The sequence below is a fragment of the Pempheris klunzingeri genome, chromosome 13, assembly GCF_042242105.1.
Source record: "Pempheris klunzingeri isolate RE-2024b chromosome 13, fPemKlu1.hap1, whole genome shotgun sequence".
In the NCBI taxonomy this organism is placed as follows: Eukaryota; Metazoa; Chordata; class Actinopteri; order Acropomatiformes; family Pempheridae; genus Pempheris; species Pempheris klunzingeri.
In genome coordinates, this window is record NC_092024.1 from 7,495,017 (window position 1) to 7,520,558 (window position 25,542).

General features: G+C 41.1%; 1 protein-coding gene across 1 annotated transcript; it reads right to left on the reverse strand.

Moving 5' to 3' along the window:
* Nucleotides 1–11,219: 11,219 nt before the first annotated feature.
* Nucleotides 11,220–22,197, reverse strand: dio2 (iodothyronine deiodinase 2). The gene is made up of 2 exons (XM_070842625.1): nucleotides 21,973–22,197; nucleotides 11,220–11,771 (listed from the first exon to the last, which is right to left on the reverse strand). The coding sequence occupies exons 1-2, from the start codon at nucleotides 22,195–22,197 to the stop codon at nucleotides 11,220–11,222; spliced, it is 777 nt and encodes a 258-aa protein (XP_070698726.1).
* Nucleotides 22,198–25,542: the final 3,345 nt, after the last annotated feature.

The window sequence follows — 25,542 nt, forward strand, 5'->3', positions numbered from 1 at the left end:
CTGATTTAAATATGTTCAAATAAAAATGGAAGTTAGGATTATTCCTCACTGATTTCAGCACCGGTCATTGATTGCCAGATAATTTATTCATTTATTTCTCCTCATTTCAGTAACCTAATATTGTTTCTGTTCCCAGCAACTGTGCTAGTTATTCATGCAGGTTTTTCTTGCCTCATTTCAGTAACATACCTTTGGTTCCGTTACTGGCACCATGTTGCAAATGTTATTCTCTTCATTCCCTCATTTTGGCAACCTCTGCAATTCCAGCATACTTTCCCTCTCTATGCCAGAATCCCTCCTAGTCTCATGTGCATTGTAAAATCTCAATTATCATTAATGATCATTAATTATTATGACAATCTTGACATAATTTATGTCCTGAACAGACAAAAAAGGGTCATCAACTCTGCTTAGAAAATCATTGGCTGCCCACCAGCTCCTCACTTTACACGGATACACTGCCTCAGCAGAGCAGCAAACATCCTGAAAGATGCTTCCTACCCTGGATATCATATGTTTCAACTGCTGCCCTCTAGAAAACAGTTCAGGTCCATGACATCTTGGACTCAAAGACTCAAGAACTGCTTCTACCCCAGTGCTATACAGGACTGCAGTACCAGACTGCTGTTGACATGTATTAGGATTTTTTTTTTGAAACTCAATTTAGTACGGTTTACATCCCTGTTGCACCTCATACTAATCTCTTGTACATGGTTACAATTGACAGCACCTTAAATTAAAAACTGCACAACTGCACTCTACCGCCACATGTGCAATATGCGCACTTACTCAAATTAACTGCAATAACCCACTGCCTTAATAATTGTACCTTTACTGTATAGTTGTATTGTATTCACTGTAACACTCCATGCAGCTTATATATGTATCTATCTTTTATTTATTTATTTTTTAAATTTCTAAGTTTCTCCTATACTATAATCGCGCACTGGCTGTGCAATCTGCTAATTAACTCTCTGTGTTGGATATACATTCCTGGCACAACATTCCAACATTATAACAGCTTTTGTGTATCTCTCGCTATGTCCTGCTTCAACTAAAGCAGCAGTTGGTGAACTTAGCTTCAGTATTTGTAAGGGTGCTACAGCTCTACTTCCAATGCCCCTCCCTGCAAAGGAGACGTTCGTGCACACGCAGGCTAACTGCAGCAAGGAGGTCAGGTATACAACAGTAACATAGCAGATGTTGGTTGGCAGGAGTCACAGAGCTGGCCACTGCTGTCTCACAATCTTCCCCCTCTTCTCCTGGAGTTTTCAAAAGATTTGACATGATGAAAATAAATGTCTCTTCTGAAAGTGTGAAATTCAGGACTATCAGCATGCAGATGCTGGGAAGTGATCTCTCTGATATTTAAGACTACAGAGCAATAACTCTGAAATCATATCCTGAAGCTCCAACTCTGCCTGCATCATGGTGTTGCTCAGCCCTCCAGCAAAGTGATACCCACAGAAGCACAGCAGCAGCTGGGCAGTGGGGTTAGGAGTCGATAAGGGATTGTCCTCAGCTTGTGGTAAACCACAGCATGGGATGAAAGAGAGTCTCTGGGTGAATACTGTGGCTGCCACAAGTGGTTAAAAGCAGGCGACTCATGGTTGATGTTTTTTTGGGTCAGATATTAATTTTGAAATCTTTTTCTTTAATTGGACAATACATGGATAAGTAATTTCACTAGCAAGTGAAAATTTAGTAAAAAAAAGACTTTAAAAGTGAGCTCAAAACAATATTCGGTTAAACTGAAGTACGAATAGAAAGTTTAAAAATCATTAATTTACATCTGAGGTGAAATAAAGAAAATCTCCAGGGATAATATCAATGCTGAGATAAACTGCAGTGGCTCTTACTTGTATGTTGAGGAAACCAACTCCCAAATTGTATCAGGCTGAATTTGTTTTATGTAATGGACAGAATAGACCCATATCTGAAATGCGTCGAAGGAATGCGTCATGCTGAAGTTTAAGGCAGATGCTATTTGCACCCAGGTATCAGTAGTCAACAACATTATTTGCACCCAGGCATAACTAGCTAGCTTGGCTATTTGCACCCATCTATATGTTGGAAAGAAGATATTTTGTGTACTGCCTTTTATATTTGTATTTGACTCATTATTTTAACACAAACCCCAATCTTTCCCTAAACGTAACTATGTTTTGGTGAGTTTATGTCTTCACTTGACTAATCTGCCATTGTTTATAATTTATGCCACAAACTGTCTTTATGTCAAAATTCATATATCAATACCTGGACAAATGCTGTAAATATGTGATGTTTGGACTTTAGGAATGCAAATATCTGTGTTGTAGTTCCGAGATATGGCTATTTAGAAAGTTTAAAATCCCAAAACATGAAGCCTCTGACCAGTATGGGGGAAGGGGAACACTATCTCAAGACACGGGCACATTCCCAGATTGGTGAGGTTATGCTTTTCAAAATTTATAAAGAATGTCTACACTTTTTCTAAAGACCTTTGTGAGAGAATTTTCATAGACAGTGGGCAGCCAATGATTTTCTGAGCTAAGCTGTAGAGGATATTGATGTTGTTGATTTAGAATCAAAACTGATTCTAAATTTAAAACTGCTGTTACCAGATGCTTCTTGTGATGGTCACAAATACTTTGTAGTTAGTGTTTATGCTGTGTCCTCCTTGTCGTCATTGTCTGTTTGTTTTTGTGTTAGTTATAATTGTGTTTAATTTTGAGGTCTGTTTACTGGTTTTTCTGTAGTTTACACACAGTCACTTTACTTGAGTTCTTTTTTGGGGGTTTACCTCAACTGAAGTTACCAAAGTTAATTGTGGCATTATCACACTTGGCTGGTAACCAAGTAACATTATATTGATTCTTTAGACTGTATTGGTGAACAAATAGTTGAGGCAGGTTCACAAAGACCTGATTAATGTTGTACTTTCCTCCAAACTGAGGAAATTTTCCCAACAACCAAATCTTTTCACAGATTAACTGTCTACTGTCATGATATACTGACAGTCTCAATAAATATATTGAAAAGCTATTTTTTTAAAATATTAAAGAGCCTTTGCCATTCAAGATACCTTCCATATCCATTCTGCCATCTTGTGCTTTTGGGTCAGTAGTGGTGTACGTCTTGAAGTTCAAGCATGTAGGCCTTCAGCATTTAGTATGCACCTTACAGTAGAAACTGAAACTTCAGTGCCTGCTGTCACCAGTTCTTGCTGCAGGTCTTTTTCAGTCATTTGAGGGCTTTTGGCTACTTGCCTCTTCAGAAATCTGGTGGCAGTTGTTGATAGCTTCCTCTTTCTGCCACTTACAGGTAGTATAGTCAGTGCTCCTTCTTAGCTTTGAACTAGGTATTGATCTCCTCCCTTAAATTTTTGGGCTATTCTCTTGAATTACTCATATTTCTAACATGCAACAAAATATCACTGTGAACAAACACTGTGATGTGTTCTATCTTAAACACACCTGATGCAACTAATGAGGCCTTTGATGAGGTGTGCTTGAGACAACACCTGATTTGCAAATGAGTGCTCTTATTAAGGATTCTATGCAGGGTATTGAGTAACCCACTAATTGCACTAGAACTCATAGTACCGTATATAGTATAAATATAAAAAACACACAAAGTGAATCTATAAGAATAGAAACATATATACATATATATGTATATATATATATATATATATATATATATACGTAAGATAAAGATAAATAAATAATAAATCAAAGATCTAAAACAAGGTATGTGGGTGTATATACAAGTATGCCAGAATATTGCAGGTTTTGAATAGATTGTCCATAAAGTCTACTGTTTCAGGTTCAGCAGGCGGACGGCCTGAGGAAAGAAGCTCCTCCTCATCCTCTCTGTGTTTGCCTTCAGGCAGCGGTAACGTAGACCTGACGGCAGCAGAGAGAACAGTCTGTGGCTGGGGTGGGTGGGCTCCCTCGCAATCTTCCTGGCCTTTGACCTGCAGCACTGCTGGTAAAGGTCCTGCAGGTTGGGGAGGGTGGTTCTGATGGTGCGCTCAGCCGAGCGGACCACCCTCATCAGGGCCAAGAAGTCCTGCTTGGTGCTACTGTCCATCCAGGTGGTGATGCTCCCAGCCAGAACACTCTCAAATGGTGCAGGTGTAAAAGTTCCTGAGCACATTGAGAGGGAGCTTAAAGTCCCTCAGGCGTCTGAGGTGGTAGAGATGCTGTCGAACCTTCTTCACCAAGATGTCGATGTGACAGGACCACGTTAGATCCTGCGTGATGTTGACACCCAGGTATTTGAAGCTGTCCACTCTCTCCACCTCGTTCCCGCTGATCCTGAGTGGTTGGTAGCTCCTCTGCTGCTTCCTGCTTGAGACTTTCTTTATTTATTTTATTTTATTTGATCCCCCATAGGGGGAAATTTTCTTGTTACAGCAGCAACAATATAAACAGGGAGAGTGAAAAAAACAAAGCAATAGAAAAGACAAAAATAAATATAAATATAAATATATGGTTGTGATGAAATGAAATAAATATTTACACCATAGGATATTTACACTTTAGACAGGAATGGAATGACATGGATGGTAGGCAGTATATTAACATCAGCCAGTGATGCTGGTGTTATAGAGTCTGATGGCTGATGGGAGAAATGACCTGCGGTAGCGTTCCTTCTTGCAGAGTGGGTGCCTCAGCCTGCTGCTGAAAGAGCTGCTGAGGGCCCCTACAGTCTCATGCAGGGGGTGAGAGGTGTTGTCCATGATGGACTTGAGTTTTGTTAGTGTCCTCCTCTCACCCACCTCCTCTATGCTGTAGTCCACAATCAGCTCCTTGGTCTTGCTAACATTCAGAAGGAGGCTGTTGTCTCTGCACCAGTCCTCCAGGTGGCCGATCTCCATCAAATAGTCCTCCTCATTATTGTTGGAGATCAGACCCACCACAGCTGTGTCGTCAGCAAACTTCAGGATGGTGTTAGAGTCTAATGTGGACAGGCAGTCATGAGTGTACAAGGAGTACAGCAGAGGGCTCAGCATACAGCCCTGGGGGGCACCGATGTTCAGGGTACGTGGGGATGACAGGCGTTTCCCCACTTTAACCACCTGTGGTCTGCTGGTCAGAAAGACCCACCTGCACAGGAAGGGGGTGAGTCCAAGGTCCAGCAACTTAGTGACCAGTCTGGAGGGGACTATGGTGTTGAATGTTGAACTGAAGTCCACAAACAGCATTCTCACATAGTTTCCCCTCCTGGTGTCCAGGTGGGCCAGGGCTGTGTGAAGCAGGTGATTTATGGCGTCGTCTGTGGATCTGTTGGGCCGGTATGGGGGAGGTGATGAAATTTTTGACCAGTCTCTTCAGTCGTTCAGACAGCTGGGCAGGGCTTCTTTGGGGACAGGCACTATAACAGACTGTTTGAAGCAGGTGGGGATGATGCACTGGAAGAGGGAGATGTTGATTATTTCTGTGAACACCAGTGCAAGCCGGTCGGCACAGGCTTTGAGTACGCGGCCGGTGATGCCGTCTGGTCCCGCTGCCTTCCTGGTGTCGAAACATCCTCCTCACGTCGTGCTCTGTCACGGTGCGTGTCTGCTCCTCTTTGCCGGGCAGTATGCCGACTTCTTGGCTGGGAGCCTTGAAGCACGCTTAAAAGTCAATCAGTTCGTCGGCAGAGACGTCAGCACGCACCACGGATTGCGGTGCTGCTTTATAGTCCGTTATTGTCCCTGCCACAGTCCCCTGCTGTCAATCTGCTGTCGCTGTGACTCCAGCTTTTTCCCGTACCTCTGCTTGGCCTCCCTCACGACTCTGCGGACGTCGTACGAAGCGGTCCGGTACGGTTCCATGTTCCTGGTGGCGAGTCCCGTGCTGTAGGCAGCAGTGCGGGACTTCAGAGTGTCGCGGATGGCTTTGTCCACCCACGGCTTCTGGTTGGGAAATTCCCTGATAGTTATTTTAGGGACAGTGTCTTCCACTAATTTCCCAATGAATACCACAACTGCTTCCGTAACACGTTGACGTCACCACCAGAGCTGCGCTGGAACAAGTCCCAGTCCGTCCTCTCCAACGTGTCCTGCAGAGCGGCCTCTGAATGGTCAGACCAGCGCATCACTTCTCTTTCTGCCGGGGCCACACGCTTCAGCTGTTGTTTGTATTTGGGCAGAAGGAGAATAGACGAGTGGTCTGACCTCCCGAAAGGAGGTTGAGTCTTTGCTGCATAGCTGTCTTTGAAGGGAGAATAACAGTGGTCCAAAGTTCTCTGTCCTCTGGTGGGGAAGGTGATGTTCTGGCGAAGTTCCGGCATCACCTCAGGTTGGCACTGTTAAAATCCCCGGTGGTTAAAATTCCCGGTGGTTAGCCTGGTAGCTGGAAATAGCCTCATGTAGCTCGGCTAATACCGCGTCCATGTCCGCCTATGGTGGAATGTAGACGGTGCTGAATATAACTGAGGTGAATTCCCAGGAGAGGTAGAAGGGCCGGCATTTTAGAGTTAGTTCCAGGTTGGGCGAACAGGACATGGTGAGATAGGCAAGATTACTGCACCAGTTGGTGTTAATCATGAAACAGACTCCCCCACCTTTAGATTTTCCTGACTCAGCCGTTCTGCCCATATGATGAACTGTGAAGAACTCCACTGGTTGAACGGTGTGGTCCGGTATCATGCGGGTCAGCCATGTCTCTGTGAGGCAGATAATGCTGCAGTCCCTTGTGTCCCTCTGGTACTTGATCCTGGCTCGGAGTTCGTCCAGCTTGTTATCCAGAGACTGGACGTTAGTGAGCAGGATACTAGGCAGCAGAGGGTTGTGTGCTCTGAGCCTCAGCCCGTTCCTGATGCCGGCTCATTTTCCCCAGGGCCTCTAATGCAGAGTGAGGCTGACGCGTCCTTTGTTGTTGTTGTTGTTGAGGGCCCCTCGCAGGATCTCGCTGGGCCAGGACGCATCGGGAACCAAAATGGATGAAAATGTGTGGGAGCCAATGTTCACCAGTGTGTCTCTGTCGTATTTATTACAACGAGGGCACGACATGGTGAGGTCGGTGCAGAAAGTTAAAGAAAAAGTTGAATAAAACTAAAATAAAAAGAAAGTGGCCTGGAGCAGGTACGACGGCAGCCGCACTCACCGGCGCCATCTTGATCTGGATCTTGGGTGCAGTTCTCCTGGCTGTGGCTCTCTGGTTTCCATGATTCAATGCTACTGTTAAGTTGGTAGCTCAAAGGTTTTCTGTTAAGTTGGAATTTGTTGTGTTCATTTTTTAAATCTGTTGGTAACCCTTTTATTTTCTTTCTGAAATCCAAGAGTCATTATGGATATATAGACGACACATAGAGCAGTTTCAGCAACAAAAATTCTTCTTTATTTTCCACATTATTTCCCATTATTGACAATGAAAACAGATGCAATGGTTCTATGTCATTTGACCAGGTGCAGTTCACTATCCAACCAGAGACAGAGTCGGTGACTCTTTCGCCAAAGGTTTTCATTTGCTAACCTTTGTCACTGCGACAAGAACAAACCATCTGTGTGCCCTTTGGAACTTAAACATAATGATCGACAAATCCTGACACATTTAATATCCATCTCAACCATACATACCATACAAAAACTTACTGACTTTGAAGAGTTTATCTTACCTTAACATGTTGAGAATATTTAAGTATTTCAGGATATTTTATGGTTTCCTGTCACCAAAATCCCAACTTTGAAGACAAAAAACAAATTTGAAAGTGGTAATCCTCTATACTAAACCTCATTCATAAAATAAAACAAAAAGGTCCACTCAGATTCTAGTAACCTAGATACGGTGTGGGAACCAAGTTGGACCAGGTCAACATTATGTTCAAAGTACTTGACTCTAAGTAGGGTGTTGATCAGTATGAGGCACGTTAAGACACTGAGCATTGCCCTTTATATTTGGGCCTGTCCTGTTATTTTGGACTCAAGTGATTTTTGGACCAGGTGTCCTTTTTTGGAAAATGTGTGTATGTGTGTTGGGTTTGAGTAGGTGTGTCTGTTTTGGATTGGATTCAAATTTGAGATCCATGAGGACAAGCAGCTGACAGTGCTGTTTATTTATTGTGCACAAAAATAGAGCTTGAGCTAACTGAAAGGGGTATTTGCAAGCCACTTTAAACCTCCTAAACATAAATACCTCCTAAAATGTAAACCTACAATTCCTGTAGTGCTTCTCTTTTTGTGAGACTTGTAAATCTACATATATTATTGACAGAAATGTTCTTTCCACAAAATGCATCTAATATTAATTTCTATCTGGCAATGGTGTGCTGACAACATTGCCACATTGTCTCAGGGATTTAAAGGTAAGTGAATTCTTCATTTGAAAAATTCATATATTCTTTACTAAATGTTAATCATCCTGCTCTATAATTTCTTGTTTTACATTATCAAAAAAGTGTGTAGTAGTACTACTACGCAGTACTACTGTGATGCTGGTTTAGGTTTAGCTATTACATTGTTTAGGTATTAAATATCACAAATGCGATAAAGAAAGATTTTAGCAAAGACTGTGGTGGTGCTCAACCCTGTCCTGTAGAAATAAAGTATATACTACTTTTACTCTACTATTAATTTGCAACAGCAAATGTGTTTGTAAAGAAACATAATGTTGATCAGATTTCTTTTTTATTGACAAGATGCGCAAACTTTATTAATGAATAAATATCTATAAAATTTCCTCACTTACTGACCAGGGATTCAAAAGTGTGTGTGGGGGTTGGTGGGGGAATCGAAACAATAAATAATGTATTCGCATTTTTACAAAAATGTCTATGACTGTTTTATTCAGCTGTCTTTCTAGGAGAATATTAACTGTAAATAAAGATGCATGAAAACATTTTTGTCCAAAAAACAAGTAGAGGTGAACCTGAATCTATAGCAGTATTTGGGAAGTCTTACAACACTGAATCAAAGAAAATTGAATGTAGATTTTTGACACCTACCCTTTAGAGTTATCTCCATTATTATTATCTCCATTATTAACAAATAAAATACTGAATTTAGGAGAAAAAAAGTATTCCCCCACTTTAATAGTATCACATAAATCATCACTTGTAAAACCAATTGTTTTTAGAACTTCTTGGAAGTCAAATAAATCATAAAATTGTGATCCCATAGATGGCTGAATTACTCAGTAGTCTGAGTTTGACATCATATCGTTGCAACACATACACCATTAAGAAAAGGGAACATTCAACAACTCCTCGAAAAAGTAATTGAAAATCACAAATCAGAGGATAATGACTAATTCTAAGTAACTGAAAATCCGTTGAAAATGGACAGTGTAGCTTTTGGTGGCCTGGTATAATACTGCATACAAAATAAACAATATGGCTTAACCTGCTTCACATTGAGAGCAAGTAAAGTCTAGACTGCATGCTGATGAACGGAGGGGTTACTCATATCTACTCTGAGAAATTATATGAGAGAGGCTGCTGAACTGCTGTCAGGACCGTGGTCCAATTTTCATTGGCCCGCAGGAAATTCTAAAAATGTATTGGAATATGGCCCAAACATGGAACTTGCGCTGGACTGAGCTTCTCTATAAAATGAGTATCCGAAGAAGAAATGTGCTACAGGTGACCCAAAATGGCAGAATTAAGGAAGCGTAAGAGAGCGAGTGTAGAAAGTTTCAGTTCACTTTTGCATTACGGAGGAGCTGCTTGATGTTAGCAGTCTAAAGAGCACCATGATGGGTGAGGATGTTTGAAGCTGTGCCAGATGCAGTTGGCATGATCGGAGTTAAATGGGACAAGCTGTGTGGAGGTACGACTGATGGGTCTCCAGCTGGGACAGGCGAGCGCAAAGGAATCTACGGTGTCCGCCAAGGAGCAAGAAAGTGGAGGTAAGGCTGTTGATTCGAGCACCAGGGCTCTAGTACAGACTATTTCAAGCTTCCCTCTCTGATGCTGATACTGGTGCTGGGGGGTGCTCTACCATTCTTGTGGCTCTGTGCTGCAGCGGTTTTATTTCCTGAGATCAGAAATCGACTAGTTTTGAAGAGATAAGGACCGACCTCTTCATGAGCTCAGTGACCCTCTCTGGTTGGCATTTTTAGTGGATCTCACTGATTACCTTAACACACTGAACAAGAGCCTACAAGGCAAAGACCAGCTTGTACCACAACTAATAAATGAATGCCCACTAATGGAAATGGATTTTTCTTGAATCATATTCAGTTATCAAGCAGAATTTACCTACATTTGATTGATTTTGCCAACTTTAATCCACTAGAGGTGAGGCGATATACATCACCTCTAGTGGATTAAAGTTAGCAATATAGCTCACTTCTAGTGAGTGGCCCAGCCCTTTGTATGTTTTTCTGTATGTGGCCCTCAGTGAAAAAAGTTTGGACACCCCTGGTCTAGACCTGTTCACACAGACTTAAAGTTGTAACTGGATGCTCCCAAAAGTGCATTTACTATGTACTGACTGGAGGAGTTAATACTTACATTTCACCACTTTGATCACATTGGAAAAATCTGTTTTCACCTTTGATCTGATCTTTGATCAGTGTCAAAAAAGCCACATTAAATCAACTTTGATTCAATTTTGTAATATGAAAAGGGTAAATGCTTTTAAGAAGCACAAGGAAAGGAAAAAGCCTTATTAGAGCCGTTTATATAAATAACACATCTTTATAAAATGGGAACTAACCCTTTCAATTATATGGTTTTAAATTTCAATGGAAATAATGTAAAATATGATTGTGGCCACAAAAGAGTAGATCAATACAGGTGAAAAACAAACACTGTCAACATATGTTACATCCAATCAATTTGCTGCCTAGTTCATGTGGTTTATCAGCATAGGTCTTTACACATATTTATCTCAGAATTAATAGGTGTTCAAAAAGTTTGCCCAATTTCTAAAATACAAAAAGTTTCACATTTGGAACTTAATTCATTACTTACATATAGTGTTGAAAGAAATACTCAAATCTTTTACTTAAGTATAAAGTTATGTGTAGAAATACTCTATTACAAACCTTGCATTCAAAACAGTAAAAGTACAAAAGTATTAGCATCTATTTTGTCATTAATTTTAATCAAGGTATCAAATAAATGTAGTGAAGTAAAAAGTACCTCCGATTTGTACATCAGTACAGTACTTGAGTAAGTGTACTTAGTTACTTTCAACCACCGCAACACACCTTTTGATTCTGCCTTTTATTCTTATACTAAACAGAAAAATGTCTTATTTCCTCTCTGAAATATGGGATATGTCATCCTCTGTACTTTTGCTCCTACCGTTTACCGTAGCTCTGTTCCAGCCACTGCCGCACATCCTTCAGATTGTAAAAAAAAGGCCCTTTACCACCTAGATAGGCAATCTTTCTTTGTTGTACTATGCACACCCGTTCATTGGACACACCATATGCCACATTAGCATTGTTGTCCATACAGTCAGCTACCAGCTGACACTGTGGTGGCAGGGAAAAGTGCTCAATGAGTTTGCGTGCCGCTCCAAGCCTCTCCTCCAGATTCTGATGTTTTGGGACATTGAAAGAGCACGAGCCCATAGGAGGAGCCACCCAGCCATCAGCCGGATGAGCCTCATCAATGTACACTAACAGGAAATCAGCTACATCACTGAAGTCCTCCACCAACTGCCGGAAAGCTGGCAGGTGGCTTATGAAAGGGGGTCAGGTGGCTGAACCAAAATTGACCACTAGAGGGCGATCTGATGACTCAAAATCCAAAAGGTGGCACTCATCTCCTTTTCGGATCTTGGCACCAGGTGGCACATTAGTCACTTTCACCACTTTGGAGTTGGGTGCCTCACAGCCAAGTTTCACCTAAGACGGTAAAAATAGGGATTAATGTTTACTCACAAAATAGAAACGTCAAGATATGGTCTTTATCTATTAACAGACTCTAATATTTTAGTTCTTGCAAAACTAAAGAAACAGTATGAACATGCCAAAATTGTCAAAGCTATCAGTATTATCTTGGTATCAAACAAATGTGCTGAAAATTTTCAAAAAAGTACTGATACACTCGCCAAATTATTTCGCCAAGTGTAAAAACAACAAATAAAAATAGTAGCACTATACACTTTTTGTTTCACAAAAACATTCAATTACTAACATTGCAAAAACCTTAAGTAAAAATCCATCCATCCATCCATTTTCTATACCACTTATCCGTCAGGGTCGTGGGGGGAGCTGGAGCCTATCCCAGCTGACTTCGGGCAAGAGGCGGGGTACACCCTGGACTGGTCGCCAGCCAATCGCAGGGCCACATACAGACAACCTTTCACTCTCACACTCACACCTACGGGCAATTTAGAGTTACCAATTAACCTAATGTGCATGTCTTTGGATTGTGGGAGGAAGCCGGAGTAGCCGGAGAGAACCCACACTAGCATGGGGAGAACATGCAAACTCCACACAGAAACACCCCGGCTTCAAACCGGGATTCGAACCCAGGACCTTCTTGCTGTGAGGCAACAGTGCTAACCACAGCACCACCATGCTGCCCAAGTAAACACATGGAAAGTATATTTTTCCCACCACAGGTAGGCTCCACTTGTTACACTTTCAGTATGATCAATAATGGTATATTGGTGCATATTAACCACAGAGATCCTCTTGTGCAAATAGGTCTGTCTTCTATTATTCTATTTATATTTGCTTATGCAAGATGTGCTCAGCCCTTCAACACAAAAAGAAATCAAGTTTCACAAGTTCATAAGTTTCATTCATAAATTTACTTACCGTTGACTAGGAATTTTATCCCTAGTCTACATAGATACTGTACATAGTCTACATAGATACATACTGTATTCTGTGGATGTTAACTTACCAATATTACACAAACTCTCCAAACTCTGTGACTTACACAACCCTACACTAGAAGTGAGTGCTGCAAGTGAAGCCAGTACAACAGGCCAGGGTTGGTCCATACCTACTGTGCTACTGTATTAGTTAAACAATACAATCAAAATTGTGCTGGATGGTATGATAGATAGATAGATAGATAGATAGATAGATAGATAGATAGATAGATAGATAGATAGATAGATAGATTGATTGATTTTGGTACTAGTGATGATATGATAATAACTTTATTTACTAAGCACCTTTCAAAAGCAAGTTACAAAGTGGTTTACATTAAGAAATAAACAACAGATAACAAAATACTTATTTTCTAATATATAGCAGCTACAATATATATATTCATACACATATACAATGTCCATAAATACATAGACCCATACAAGCACAACAATCATCAATAGTTAAGAAAAAGCCAAACTGTAAAAGGAAGTCTTAAAAAGAGATTTTAAAGAGGATACTCAGATGCCTCAGGTAGGGAGTTCCACACCTGAGGGCAAAGAACAGCAAAGGCCTGGTCACCTTTAGTGACGAGTCAAGTTCTTGGAACCATTTAGTAGGGCCCTGCTGGAGGATCTCGGGCGAGTAGTAATGTTTTAAAATCAATTCTGAAACTCACGGGTTACAATGAAGGTCAGTAAATGGTCTGTATTTGTATAGCACCTTTCTAGTCATTTCGAATACTCAAAGCGCTTTTACATCACATCCTCATTCACCCATTCACACATCATTCCTACAGGAAGAATCTCAATTGGAGGAGACTATTCTTTCACACACATTCTTGCCCAAGGAATATTCGACACAACACGATTGAGGGACTCTACCTCTGACTCACAGCCCCTCCAGTGAGGACTGGTGTGGCATGGTCACTTCTCTTAGTGTGTATTTAAAAAAAGCATGACAAGAATTGATATCAACTGCACTCTATGGATGTTTTGCTTGCTGATTCCAGAGTAATAGTAAAGTCCGGAAGAGATGATAGCATGAATGACCTTTTAAGTCTGCAGGGGAGAGGAATGACCAGGTACTGGTGAGTCGTCCAAGTTGGGCAAAGTAAGATTGCACTACCATAGTCACCTGAGCATCAAAAGACAATTGTGAGTCGAAAATAACACACAAGTGACGGGCCTCTTCTCAGATATTAATCAATAAGGCCCACAGACCAGAAGAGAGGTAGTTGATGGTAATAGTAATGGGGCCACTGGAGGTGATTAGATTTGGAGTGATTCAACTGAGGAAATTTTTGGACATCCATTTTTTAACATCAGCACGGCAGGATATAACGAAAGAAGTATCAGTGGCACCAGACTTTAATGGGATGCAAATGCATCGGAAATTGATGTTGTGTCTACGCAGGATTTGCCCTAGGGGTAGCGAGTAAATGTTGAATAAGAGGGGACCCAAAATAGACCCCAGGGGACCCCACAAAAGTGTGAAGCACAGGAGGAGGCATCCCCAAGCAATACAGAGAAGGACCTGTTCGAAAGATAGGATATAAACCAATCCAGAGCCACATCACTGATGCCACCATAATTCTTCAGACAGTTGATTAAGATATTGTGGTTCACGGTGTCGAAAGCTGTGCTGAGCTCAAGGAGAATTAAAATGGGGTAAAATCCTGCATCGGCTGCAAGCAATAAGTCATTGGTGACCTTGACCAGAGCAGTCTGATAGCTGTGTAGACATGGGAAACCACACTGAAATTTCTCAAAGATATGATTGCTGAGCTGAGTGGCAACAGTTTTTTTCTAAATTGGATTGTGTCTGCTTTTCAGTATTAGTTCAGAGAAATAGGTGTTCTTTACTTCTTTGATCTTACGCTGGTAAGTGAACATCAGGTCTTCTAAAGAAAAAAGGGAGATCCTTTTTCCATCCGCACGTGGCCTTCCACCACTGCCTCTTTAAAATTCTCAAATCCACATTGATCCATTGCAGTGAAGATAGTTTCAACTTATTACATCTTATAGGAGCCATAGAATCTAAAATATTTGAACATGACCTGTTAAAAGCACTGATATTCACTGTTATTAAAATCAAAATGTCTTTGAGGAAATAAAAGTTTCACAAAAGTGAGGAACAGAGAGTGAATTTAAAGGATGGGAGAGAATCCTTTGCTGGGTTTGGGGTCAGGAGAGAGGAGTGGAACCTGGAAGAGCACTGTCTTGTGGTCAGAGACAGAAAAAAATCAAATTTGCATCATCCACACAGAAAGCATGAGAGAACACTAGGTCAAGTGTGTGCCCTTTGTCATGACTGGGCTGTGAGTAAATAGAGTAAATAAAGTAAATAGAGTTAAATAGATACTTCATGTCCCTTTACTGTCTGTTACTAACTTGGTATCTTCTCTGGAGCCTTTTTGTGCTTTTTGATATAGCTTATAGTTTAGGGCTGGCTCAGGCCTTGGACCAGCCCCTAATTATGCTGCTATAGGCTTAGACTGCTGGGTCCAATGATGCACTGGACTCCTCTCTACTCCTCTTCTTATCTCTCAGGCTCCTGTGGATTGTCTGCCGCGGCCACGTTTTACTAATATTAGTCACGTTATTATCATTCATATATTAACTATTGTCATGTTATTCACTGTTACCATATTGCTCATTATTAGTCATATTTGTAAATGTCTGTCTGCAATTTAACAGGAATGAATGAACGAGTAAAGAAGTCGAACAGAACTTGACTTGGTCACGGCTATAATAGACAGGTTGGGTCTTGCTGGGGAAACCATCAGTTAAGGCTAAAAGCAATGAAGTTAATGAAATTACTGATCAGTTTTTACATTCCTTTCCTGTTAAGATGCAACCCATCATTTTTAAAGAGATCCTACTTTGAAAGTAGTATGAAAGTAGTAAAATTTTGCATCCATGAGTGCAAGCTAAAAAGATGGCTAAAATGCTCAGAGCTCTTGGACATAGCAACAGTGGGACCAGCAATGATGAAAGGCTCCACCCATTAGTGCAAGCAGCAGGAACAGCAAAGCCATTCTGAAGGAGGTATTCCACGCTACATTATCAATCATTCTGTAAAACTTACTATGCAATCATGTTGTTTTATGGGCTTCTGCCAATGTCAGAATCTCCACAAACATGATTATGTTTGTGTGGGGTTATCACCAAAAAGATCTGGGTAACTAACAAAAAGGCTGACCACTTTCCTATGGGTTGGCTCAGATATCTGTGACAAACACTAATCCAACTTAAAAAAAATTCTCTGAATTTCCCTGGTGAGCACAGGGAACTGAATGTTGCTTTTCACTCAGCTCATGCTCATCACTGCTGAAGGCCACACTGGGGAATACAAGAGACAGATTGTTAGAACGGGAAAAATAACATTTTAACAAGTTTATGTGACAAAATCTGGATTTCCTCATACAATCAGATGTATTTTCACATAATTATGTGTGTCACTCAGTTGTCGGTCAATGACCAGTAACAAAACCATTGTCTTATCAGGCTGGAACTTTCTCATAAATTTCTGGTCATATTTGTTAATTTTGAACTGAGCAAGCATGATACAACTTCTCTTAAAAAGAGCTGGTATATTCTAGAATGCTCTCTGTCATTTGATTTCTTAGCATGCCATTTTTCTCTGAGTAAGCGCAATGCACTGTGTGCCCGAAAACAAGATCAGCCAGACTAAAACCCAGCAACTCCTGTGTGCTTTCATGTGAAGCAAACAACAACAGTGGCAGATAATCATTGAAGGAGAAGTCATGATTGACAACATTTAAGACCTGCCAAAAGCTATTTGTATTTTGTTTCAATTTGCATATGCACTGCATCTCAGCTACCCCAAGGCTATGTGTCATATTCATCCAACCAGTACTTCTCACAATGGGCCACACTGAAGTAAAACCCAGGTTACAAACATTGAAAAACAGCCTACACTTACAGTGTAATGCCATGTCAAGTCCACAGTGAGAAGCCATGGCTGCTTTTATTTGGTTTTTTAGTTGTTGTTTTTTCACAAACAATTGATGACAACTTCTGTTTTTTCTACAGCAGTTGATGTAGGTGAGTATATATGTGGTAGTCTAGGGGAGGCCAAGCACACACACTAAAAATCTGTAAGGTGCTGCATTATACAATATGTTTGAGCTGAGCCTTGTTTGTGCCTGCCTCTATCTGTAACCATGCAAATATTTACATTTCAGTGTGTGTATTGTTATGAAGACCGTAGCTCTATAGTGTACAATAATTACTGTGTGAGCACTTTATGTATGCATGCTTGTGTATAATGTTCAGGTCTTACATGCAGAGACACCTCAACTCTCCAAAAAAGTTGGAATTGTTACCAAGCAGTTGTAAAGAACAACATGTGAACATTTAAATGCAGTGTTTAATTTCCCCTCTTCCATACAATTTGGTTGAGATAATACATTTAATACAGTAATCTCTAGTATTACTGTACTTAGAATAGTACATTTAATTAAATTGCTCAGCTTCACCTTGTATAAAGTCTTAAATGGTTTAAGGCGATGGGTTTCCATGCATTTTTTTCATATCAGAATATTAGTGTAAAAAATGTCAACTTCAGACGTCATCTTCTCCTCTTTAATGAACAATTACATGAGCAATATATCAAGGAAATATTTTACTGGCAGCTTGCTATTGATTGAACTTAACCAAAATACATTTTTAAACACAAATATTATTACAAATATATTGTCTATGCTGCTTATCCTTAAGGGTTGTGGGTTGGCTGGAGCCAGTCCCACTTGATATTGGGTACTGGGAGGTGAGGTACATCTTAGACTGGTGGTAGGGCTAATACATAGAGACAAACAACCACTCATGCTCACACTCACACCTACAGTACATGTAATTTGGAGTCACCAATTAACCTAACCTGCATGTCTGTGGGAGGAGGCCAGAGTACCCAGAAAGAATATATATACAGTGCTTAACGAATTTATTAGACCACCACCCAGTGTAAAGGTGTAAGGTGTTTGCCTCCCCTGCCCTAAATTAATAGTATTGCTGATTACCAAAATATTTGTTTAATTTCTGTAATGGTTAACCCACCAGTATGTGCAAGCTCTTTTATTCAAAATGATGTATTTGAAATTATGTAAAAGGAATCTGGAGTAGAGGAACTGATGGACTGGCCAAGTCAAAGTCCAGACTTGAATACTATCGAACAGATCTGGGATTTATTGAATTAAAAAATAGATCACACACAAATGTAATCCAAAGCAAGTCTCTGGGAACAGCTAGTAACTATTTGGAACTCAATAACAAAAGAGACGGTCAAAAAATACATGAAAACAATCAGGGCCAAAGGAGGTCAAACAAAATATTAAGATTTTTGGTTAAAATATGTGAATAAGGACTATTTAGTTGTTCCAGTTTGCTATTTGCCTAATAAATAATAATACAATGTTTAATTTGAGACAAGTTTTTGACAGATTTCTAAAATGTTTGTGTTTTCTTGTTTTTATGACAGGTGGTCTGATAAATTTGTTAAGCACTGTACATAGATATTATATTTTGATTATACACTTCCTGTCCAAAAAAAAAGTCACCACCTGGATTTAACTAAGCAAATAGGTAAGAGTCTTCCATTGGATAATTACTGCAGTGATGAATATGTGTCAGCTGGCAACAACTTATTTAACCCTATGTGATGCGGTGAGGAGCTTCTCATTTCTTAAACAACCATGTCAGAAGGCATATCCTGTGGTCATGGAAAGGGTGTTAACCTGTTTCAGAAGGGTCAAATTATGGGCCTGCATCAAGCTAAGAAAACAACTGAGGAGATTGCTGAAACTACTAAAATTGGGTTAAGAACCGTCCAACGCATTATTATTAACCTGGAGGGATAGTGGTGAACCACACGCACAATGTGAAGGGAACTCAAGGGATTGGGACTAAAGAGCTGTGTAGCCCTTGGAAAACCACTGATCAGTGAGGCTAATCGGAAAAAAAAGGCTTCAATTTGCTAGGGAGCATAAAGATTGGACTCTGGAGCAATGGAGGAAGGTCATGTGGTCTGACGAGTCCAGATTTACCCTGTTCCAGAGTGATGGGCACATCAGGGTAAGAAGAGAGGCGGATGAAGTGATGCACCCATCATGTCTAGTGCCTTCCGTACAAGCCACTCTCCCATCATCAATATAAGATCTTGGCGGAAAATTAATGCAACTCTGGATGGAAATAAATGTTGTGACACTGCAGAAGCTTATTGAAACGATGCCACGGCGAAAGTGTGCCTTACTCAAAGCTAAAGACGGTCCAACAAAATATTAGAGTGTGCGACTTGTTTTTTGGACGGGCAGTGTATGTTGTATTTATTATCTGAATCTGCACAAGTAATAACTTAAGTTGTAAAACAAATGTAGTGGAGTAAAAACTAAAACTTTTCCCTCCGAAAAGTAAATCTGCTTAGTTACTTTTCACCACTGTCCCTATCCTTATTTTATGGAGCTCCAAGTTGGGCCATATAGTAGAAAAAAATATCTATGTGGAAATCTGTGCAAAGTGTGCAAAGTTATAAATTGTCCTGTTGCATGTGCCAAAGACACAAAAATCCCCCAAAACTCAATCTCGAATTTTCACGCAAAGAAATTACAAGCATTTAAAGCCTCAGGAATTTTCAAAATGATTTGTCATTCTGTCATCCTGCCAAAAGACTAGAAAACCCCTTATAAAGAATATAATTTAAAATGGATACAGTCCTTGGTTCTCCCTACAGCTCATTAATGCCATCCACAACAGAGACAATGGCTCCTCTAAGGCATCCCTGAGGACTGATTAACCTTTAGGCAACAGAGAGGAATCTGCACCAACCACCAGCTAAACTATTAGTCAACTCTCTGCCTGTGACAGATCCAATACATTTTGAAAGACATTCTCATCATAGTCACACCTCCAGCCTTAAAAAACACAAATGGCTTAAGCTTTTAATCACATTTCCTCTCTTTTATTTTTCTATTTAAATCAGCAGATTAAACTATAGACAATTACCATATCTGTCCAGCAGAGGGAGTCACCAGTGCTTCAGCTTCCTCTGACTGCAAGCTTTCCTTTAGTTTGGTATACAGTGTAGTTGTTTACAAAGCAAACCTTTAGAAGTACCCTTACAAAAAACAACTACGGTCAAATATCTGAACCTCCTTTCTTTGCAAAAATTATAGAATCATTTGGTCACTTTTCAACAATGTGCCTCTATTGACTCAATAGACATACAACAGCAACAGCAGTCTGGTTTTCGCCCAGGTCACAGCACAATAGTAGCTGCAGCTTCAGAGATTGATAACACCATCTCCTCCCTGCGCTAGTCATTGACCTCTTTTGCTACGATCACAAAATCCTACTCCAAAAATTACTATATCTATAGATCTAGATGAAGCTGTACCACACTCCAGTAGATCACCTCAATCGGCACCCGAGAAAGAGTGGTGAACAATGAGGAACTGCTCCCAAACCCAAAAAGTGCTTGTTTTTGCCACTAACAGCCTCAATCAGTTGTTATTGTGTTACCCAAATATTGTATTGCATTCAAACTTATCATTTGAAATACCAAAGTGACACAGTAACACAAACTAGTCAGTGGAACACCAGATACTACAGCTAATACAAGGACTTGAGCTTGTCAGTGACAAAAACAACTTGTTATCTCTCTTGGCTTAGACAGTCAGTGGACGTTCTTTGATCTGGCGCAATTGCCCCAAAGAATGACCATTTGCCACCCATTCTCAGCTGCTAGCTGAGTCAATCAACTAGACCAATTCCAAAAGTTATTGTCACTTATTTCCACTCCACTTCCACTTATTTCAAACCCAAAATATGTAAAATTAGAACCAAGGTTTTAAAATACAGGAGTTCTCTTTTAATTGTTTCCACTGTTATCTTACTGATGGTACTCAAGCCATCTGAAATGAGTTGCCACATAATCATAATCAATGTTTCCATGACCATTTTTTTGGTGATGTTAAAATGTCATATTCCCCAGGCTCCATACCAGCCCAGGCTGCTTTCTGCTTTCCAATTATCACAACTTTTCAACTACTTTTATGTGCAGAAAAGACCAAGTATCTTGGATTTTCTACCTCGACCAGTAACTCTGACTATCCTGCCATTAAAACCTTAAATGGTACCCATATTACTCTTGGTGACTCATATGAATACTTAGGATTTTGGCTTAACGGCAGATTCATATTCAACATTTTTGTCAAAAATTAAAAATCAAACAAATTTTAATTCTTGAATAGAATTAAAGGATGTCTGTGTTCTTCCAAACATAAAACTATTGTTCAGTCAACCTTGATCTGCACTTGACTACTGGTAACAGGTTGCAGGTACTCCACCTTTTAGATGAATGCACAGCAAACTAAACAGCAAACTACAGTCTCTGATTCCCCTTCGAGATGTTAAAGCTTCAGTATCTGAAAAAAGAAATTCCTTTGGTTTTTTGTTGCAGTTATATTGCTTCAGTTTTACTGATTAAGTTCTTGTGAATGTTTCTTTTTCTCAGATCCCTCTTCGAAATGAGATCTTAATCTCAATGAGATTGCCTGATTAAATAAAGATTAAATAAATAAACCAAGGGAACAGATTGAGTAAACTGTGCAGGGGATAGCCAAACCATGCCCTTGGATTTAACTTAATGACCGCAGCCCCACCTCAAGTAAACTATGATTAGGGCAAAAAGTACTAAGCTTAATGATGAACTATCAATACGTACAGTGCTGATGTCATTCATCTGTTTTTCATTTAATTTGTTTGAGGAGGACTAGCCTACATCTTAAAAAATGACTTTCTCTGCAACTCAGGAACTTGGCAGCCTGTCCTGTGACTGCTTGTCAACATAGAAGAAGGTAATAAACAGAACATTTCATACTCATTCAGTTGTCGTACAACAGAAGCAAAAACTATGAAAATGAGACGACCTATGCCGAGAATTTGGCTGCATTAACCCCCCCCCCTTGACAACAACTATGAAGACATAGTTTTCCTATGTATGTGTGAATCTAACGAGAAGACAAGACAACATTCAAAGACATCCAATACGTGTCGTAGGTTAGACAGGTGGGATATGGTTGGATATGCGACAAATTTGCGGTTGTTAAACGGATTAATGACCAAACAACAAGAAATAAATGAACCAAGATTATTACAATTTAAAGCACTGTGATCCGCCCAAATAGCGACAGCGACATTACCTGCTTGTAGGCGTCTAGAAGGAAGCTATTCCAGATGGAGCGGAGCCCCGCTGAGGTCAGCATGCGGCGCCGCTCTCCTGAGCCGGCGGACCTGGAGCAGCTGAGCAAGGACACAACCCGCTTCGCGAGCACCACGGAGTCGTACAGGGCTAAGAACAGACAGTTGGAAAAGAAACCCGGCAGTATTTGGAGTGTCACGAGCAGATCCTCACTTGCCATTCCCATTTTATTTTTCTGCGTAAAACGACCGCAGGCGAATTATTTCAGACTGCCCCTCATTACGCGCAGCGCTTTATCATAGGTCTCAGTCACCCCCCTCATAGTTTCTTCTCTGCCCCATGAACTGCTCCAGACTTTGTTAGGGAGGCGTATCAGGTGTATCATGCAAAGCGGTATCGGCTGTCCTGTTCGACGGTGTGAGCACCGACCGCCGCTGGAGCCTTGTAACGACGAACATTGTACTTCATATTTAGCCTCACGGCTTATCTTTGTTGCAAGATTCTGACGTCAGATTCAGTGCATATCCTCTGCCCCCCCCCCTTACCTTGGCTCTGTGCATAGTGACTGAACGAAGCTGCAGATAGACTTTTTTGTGTGTACAATCAAGCACTGAAAGTTCTATGGACCCTGAAGGAAAGAATTACACCTGTCAGAGGTGTGTACACATAGGCTATATGATCTTCACCGAAGTCAAATTTATTATATGGCATTTGGATCAAAAATTAATTGCATGTGGCACAGGTGTGCAGAGTACACTATATGAATTTACTTTGTCTTTCTATGAGGTGTAGGGCATGAAAACCTGCATGATATGACATGATCTACTACTTTTTTGGAAAAAGCATTTTTTAAATATTTTGAATATGTAACAAATATATATAATATACAATATGAAAAAGTCAATAGTTACATGTTCATAATGCCATGTGGCAACCAACCTTAACGACTGTCAACTTGAAAGAGCCTTCCCAAAACCGGACCAATGCTGCAATTACATTATAGCGTTGGTACAATAGTACAAGATGCGTACTGACACCATACATACATAATTTCAACCTTATGTTGCTACAATCAGCTTCTAATCAAAAAACATGCATTTTCCATAGTGGAAGTTGTGCAAGCTAGCATTAGATGGCTCTTTATAACTAGCTAGTACAGCTCCAGGCTTTGGGATACCAACATTATCAGCATTGATGTATCATCAGCTCCTCCATTGCTCTTTTTAATCCACACCACTTGGCCAAAGCCAGATCAGTACTGCCCAACTTTGCGCTGCAGACCAAAATCTCTGCATGTTCATAATGCCGATTTGCAACTATCAAAACCGCGTCCTCTCTGCCGTGACAGTGGCAGAGAGGAATTGCATTGTTATCAACTGTCATCCACAAATACAGAAATTCCTGAGGGAAAGCATGATGTCTGGCAAATGAAGAAAGGCATATATACTATCAGTATCTGCAGAAAATTTAACGAAGACCCTGCCAAGACTGAGTATGGATAAAGCTGCTGAGCCTGATAACATTCATGGAACGCCATGTACATACCATGCACAAACAGCAGCTTGTTGATGTCATCAACAACATCTTCAGAGTATCAATGTCACAGGAGAGTATTCATAGATAGTAAATGGTCTGTATTTGTGTTGCATCTTTCTAGTCATTCTGACTGTAGTACTACATTACATCCTCATTCACATAGCATTGATACAGGACGAATCATCTTCACTTCCGGCGCTGTCTCGGACGGCTGCCTGCCATAGTTAAACATGTCTGGTTGTTTTTCTGGCTGCTGGGGTACTTTTATCGAGCGTGGCCCCGGTCCTGGTGGAGCAGCGCCAGGGCTCCATTGTTTACACAAGGGACCAGCTGATGGAGCTACGACGCAGCGGCCCGGACGGTCAGGGACATGAAATCCCCAAAGAACTGCGGAGGAAGTACCGGGGCTGCAGAGCCGGGAGGAGACGGTGGCAAAGGAAGAGGAGATACCGGCCGTATCTTCCTTCCATTGTTATGGGGATGTTACGCCCCGGCTCGCTAGGGGAAAGAGGCGTAGACATAAACGACCAGGTGTACAGGAAAGGTCAGCTCACAGTTGTTTTATTTTTACCAACTGGTTGTTTAAAGTGCCGGAAAACAATGACAGATGCAAAAGGAGGAGAAAACAAAAGAAGGGCGGTTGCTGGCTACTCAAACAAAAAAACAAATCAGAACAAAAAGAGAACTCAACCTGAGCTTAATTAAACACCACTCAAAAGTGAAAACAAAAGACTTCCGGGTCTACTAATAAACAAAAGTACAGGGGAGTAGTACCCTTAACGCTGGACAGCGTTTACACACAAAGCTACCAGTACACAAACAAAAAGGTAGCAGAGGCTAAGCCCACAGGCAAGACAGGTTTTAGCGAGATCGAGTTCACACAAAGGCAAGCTGTTTACAAAAGAGCATCGCACACCACGTTCGCTAGCATCATAAACAATCAAACAACAGCTGCCACAACTGCTGGTTCCCGTCTCTTTTGAAGGAGCGCGCGGTGTTGAGACGCTCCCTCACTGGTTGATCAGTCAGCCAATGGGATCCGGGTTCACAGGCGGTGCTCCATAACATATGGGAGGAGACAGGGTGAAGCACTAATACAGAAGGCCATGGGCCGTAACAGGGGAACGTAAGATCGCTGGTGAACAAAATGGACGAGCTAACAGCACTCACAAGGAGCGACAGTGTGTTTCATGAGGGGTCGGTCTTGTGCTTCACGGAGACATGGCTGCACGACAACATATCGGACTCTGTTGTGAGTTTGCCAGGCTTTCAGTAGAAGAAGAAAGGAGGGGGAGTCTCTGTTTATGTGAACAACAAGTGGTGCAACCCTGGACACGTTACTGTGAAGTAACGTGTTTGCAGCCCGGACATTGACTTCTCCCATGCCATCGTCCTTATTGTTTACATCCCACCGGCAGCTGATGCATTGCGGGCCAGTGACGTCATTACATCTGTGACCGCGAGATTACAAACACCCCAGTGCCTTCATTGCCATCTCTGGGGATTTTAACCACGTTACCTTGGCATCAACACTGCCCACCTTCACGCAGTTTGTGGACTGTAAAACCAGGGACAACAAAACAATAGACCTTCTGTATGCTAATGATAAGGCCGCATACAGCGCCACAGCTCTACCTCCACTTGGCAGAGCTGACCATAACATACTGCATTTAAAGCCACGCTACATTCCTGCAGTCCAGCGGCAACCTGTGACCACCAGAACTGTTCGGCGGTGGTCACAGGAAGCAGAAGAGACTCTCCAGGGATGTTTTGAGGTGACCAACTGGGATGTTCTCTGCAGGGGGAGGACATTGAAGGACTCACAGACTGCATCACAAAGTACAACAACTTCTGCACAAATAACATCATCCCCACTAAGACTGTGCGCTGTTACCCGAACAACAAACCCTGGGCAACCAAGGACATCAAGGCAACACTGAACAGGAAGAACGCTGCATTCAGGAGTGGAGACAAAGAGGAGCTGAAGAGGGTGCAGAGTGAACTGAAGGTGAAGATCTCAGAGGGGAAGGACTGT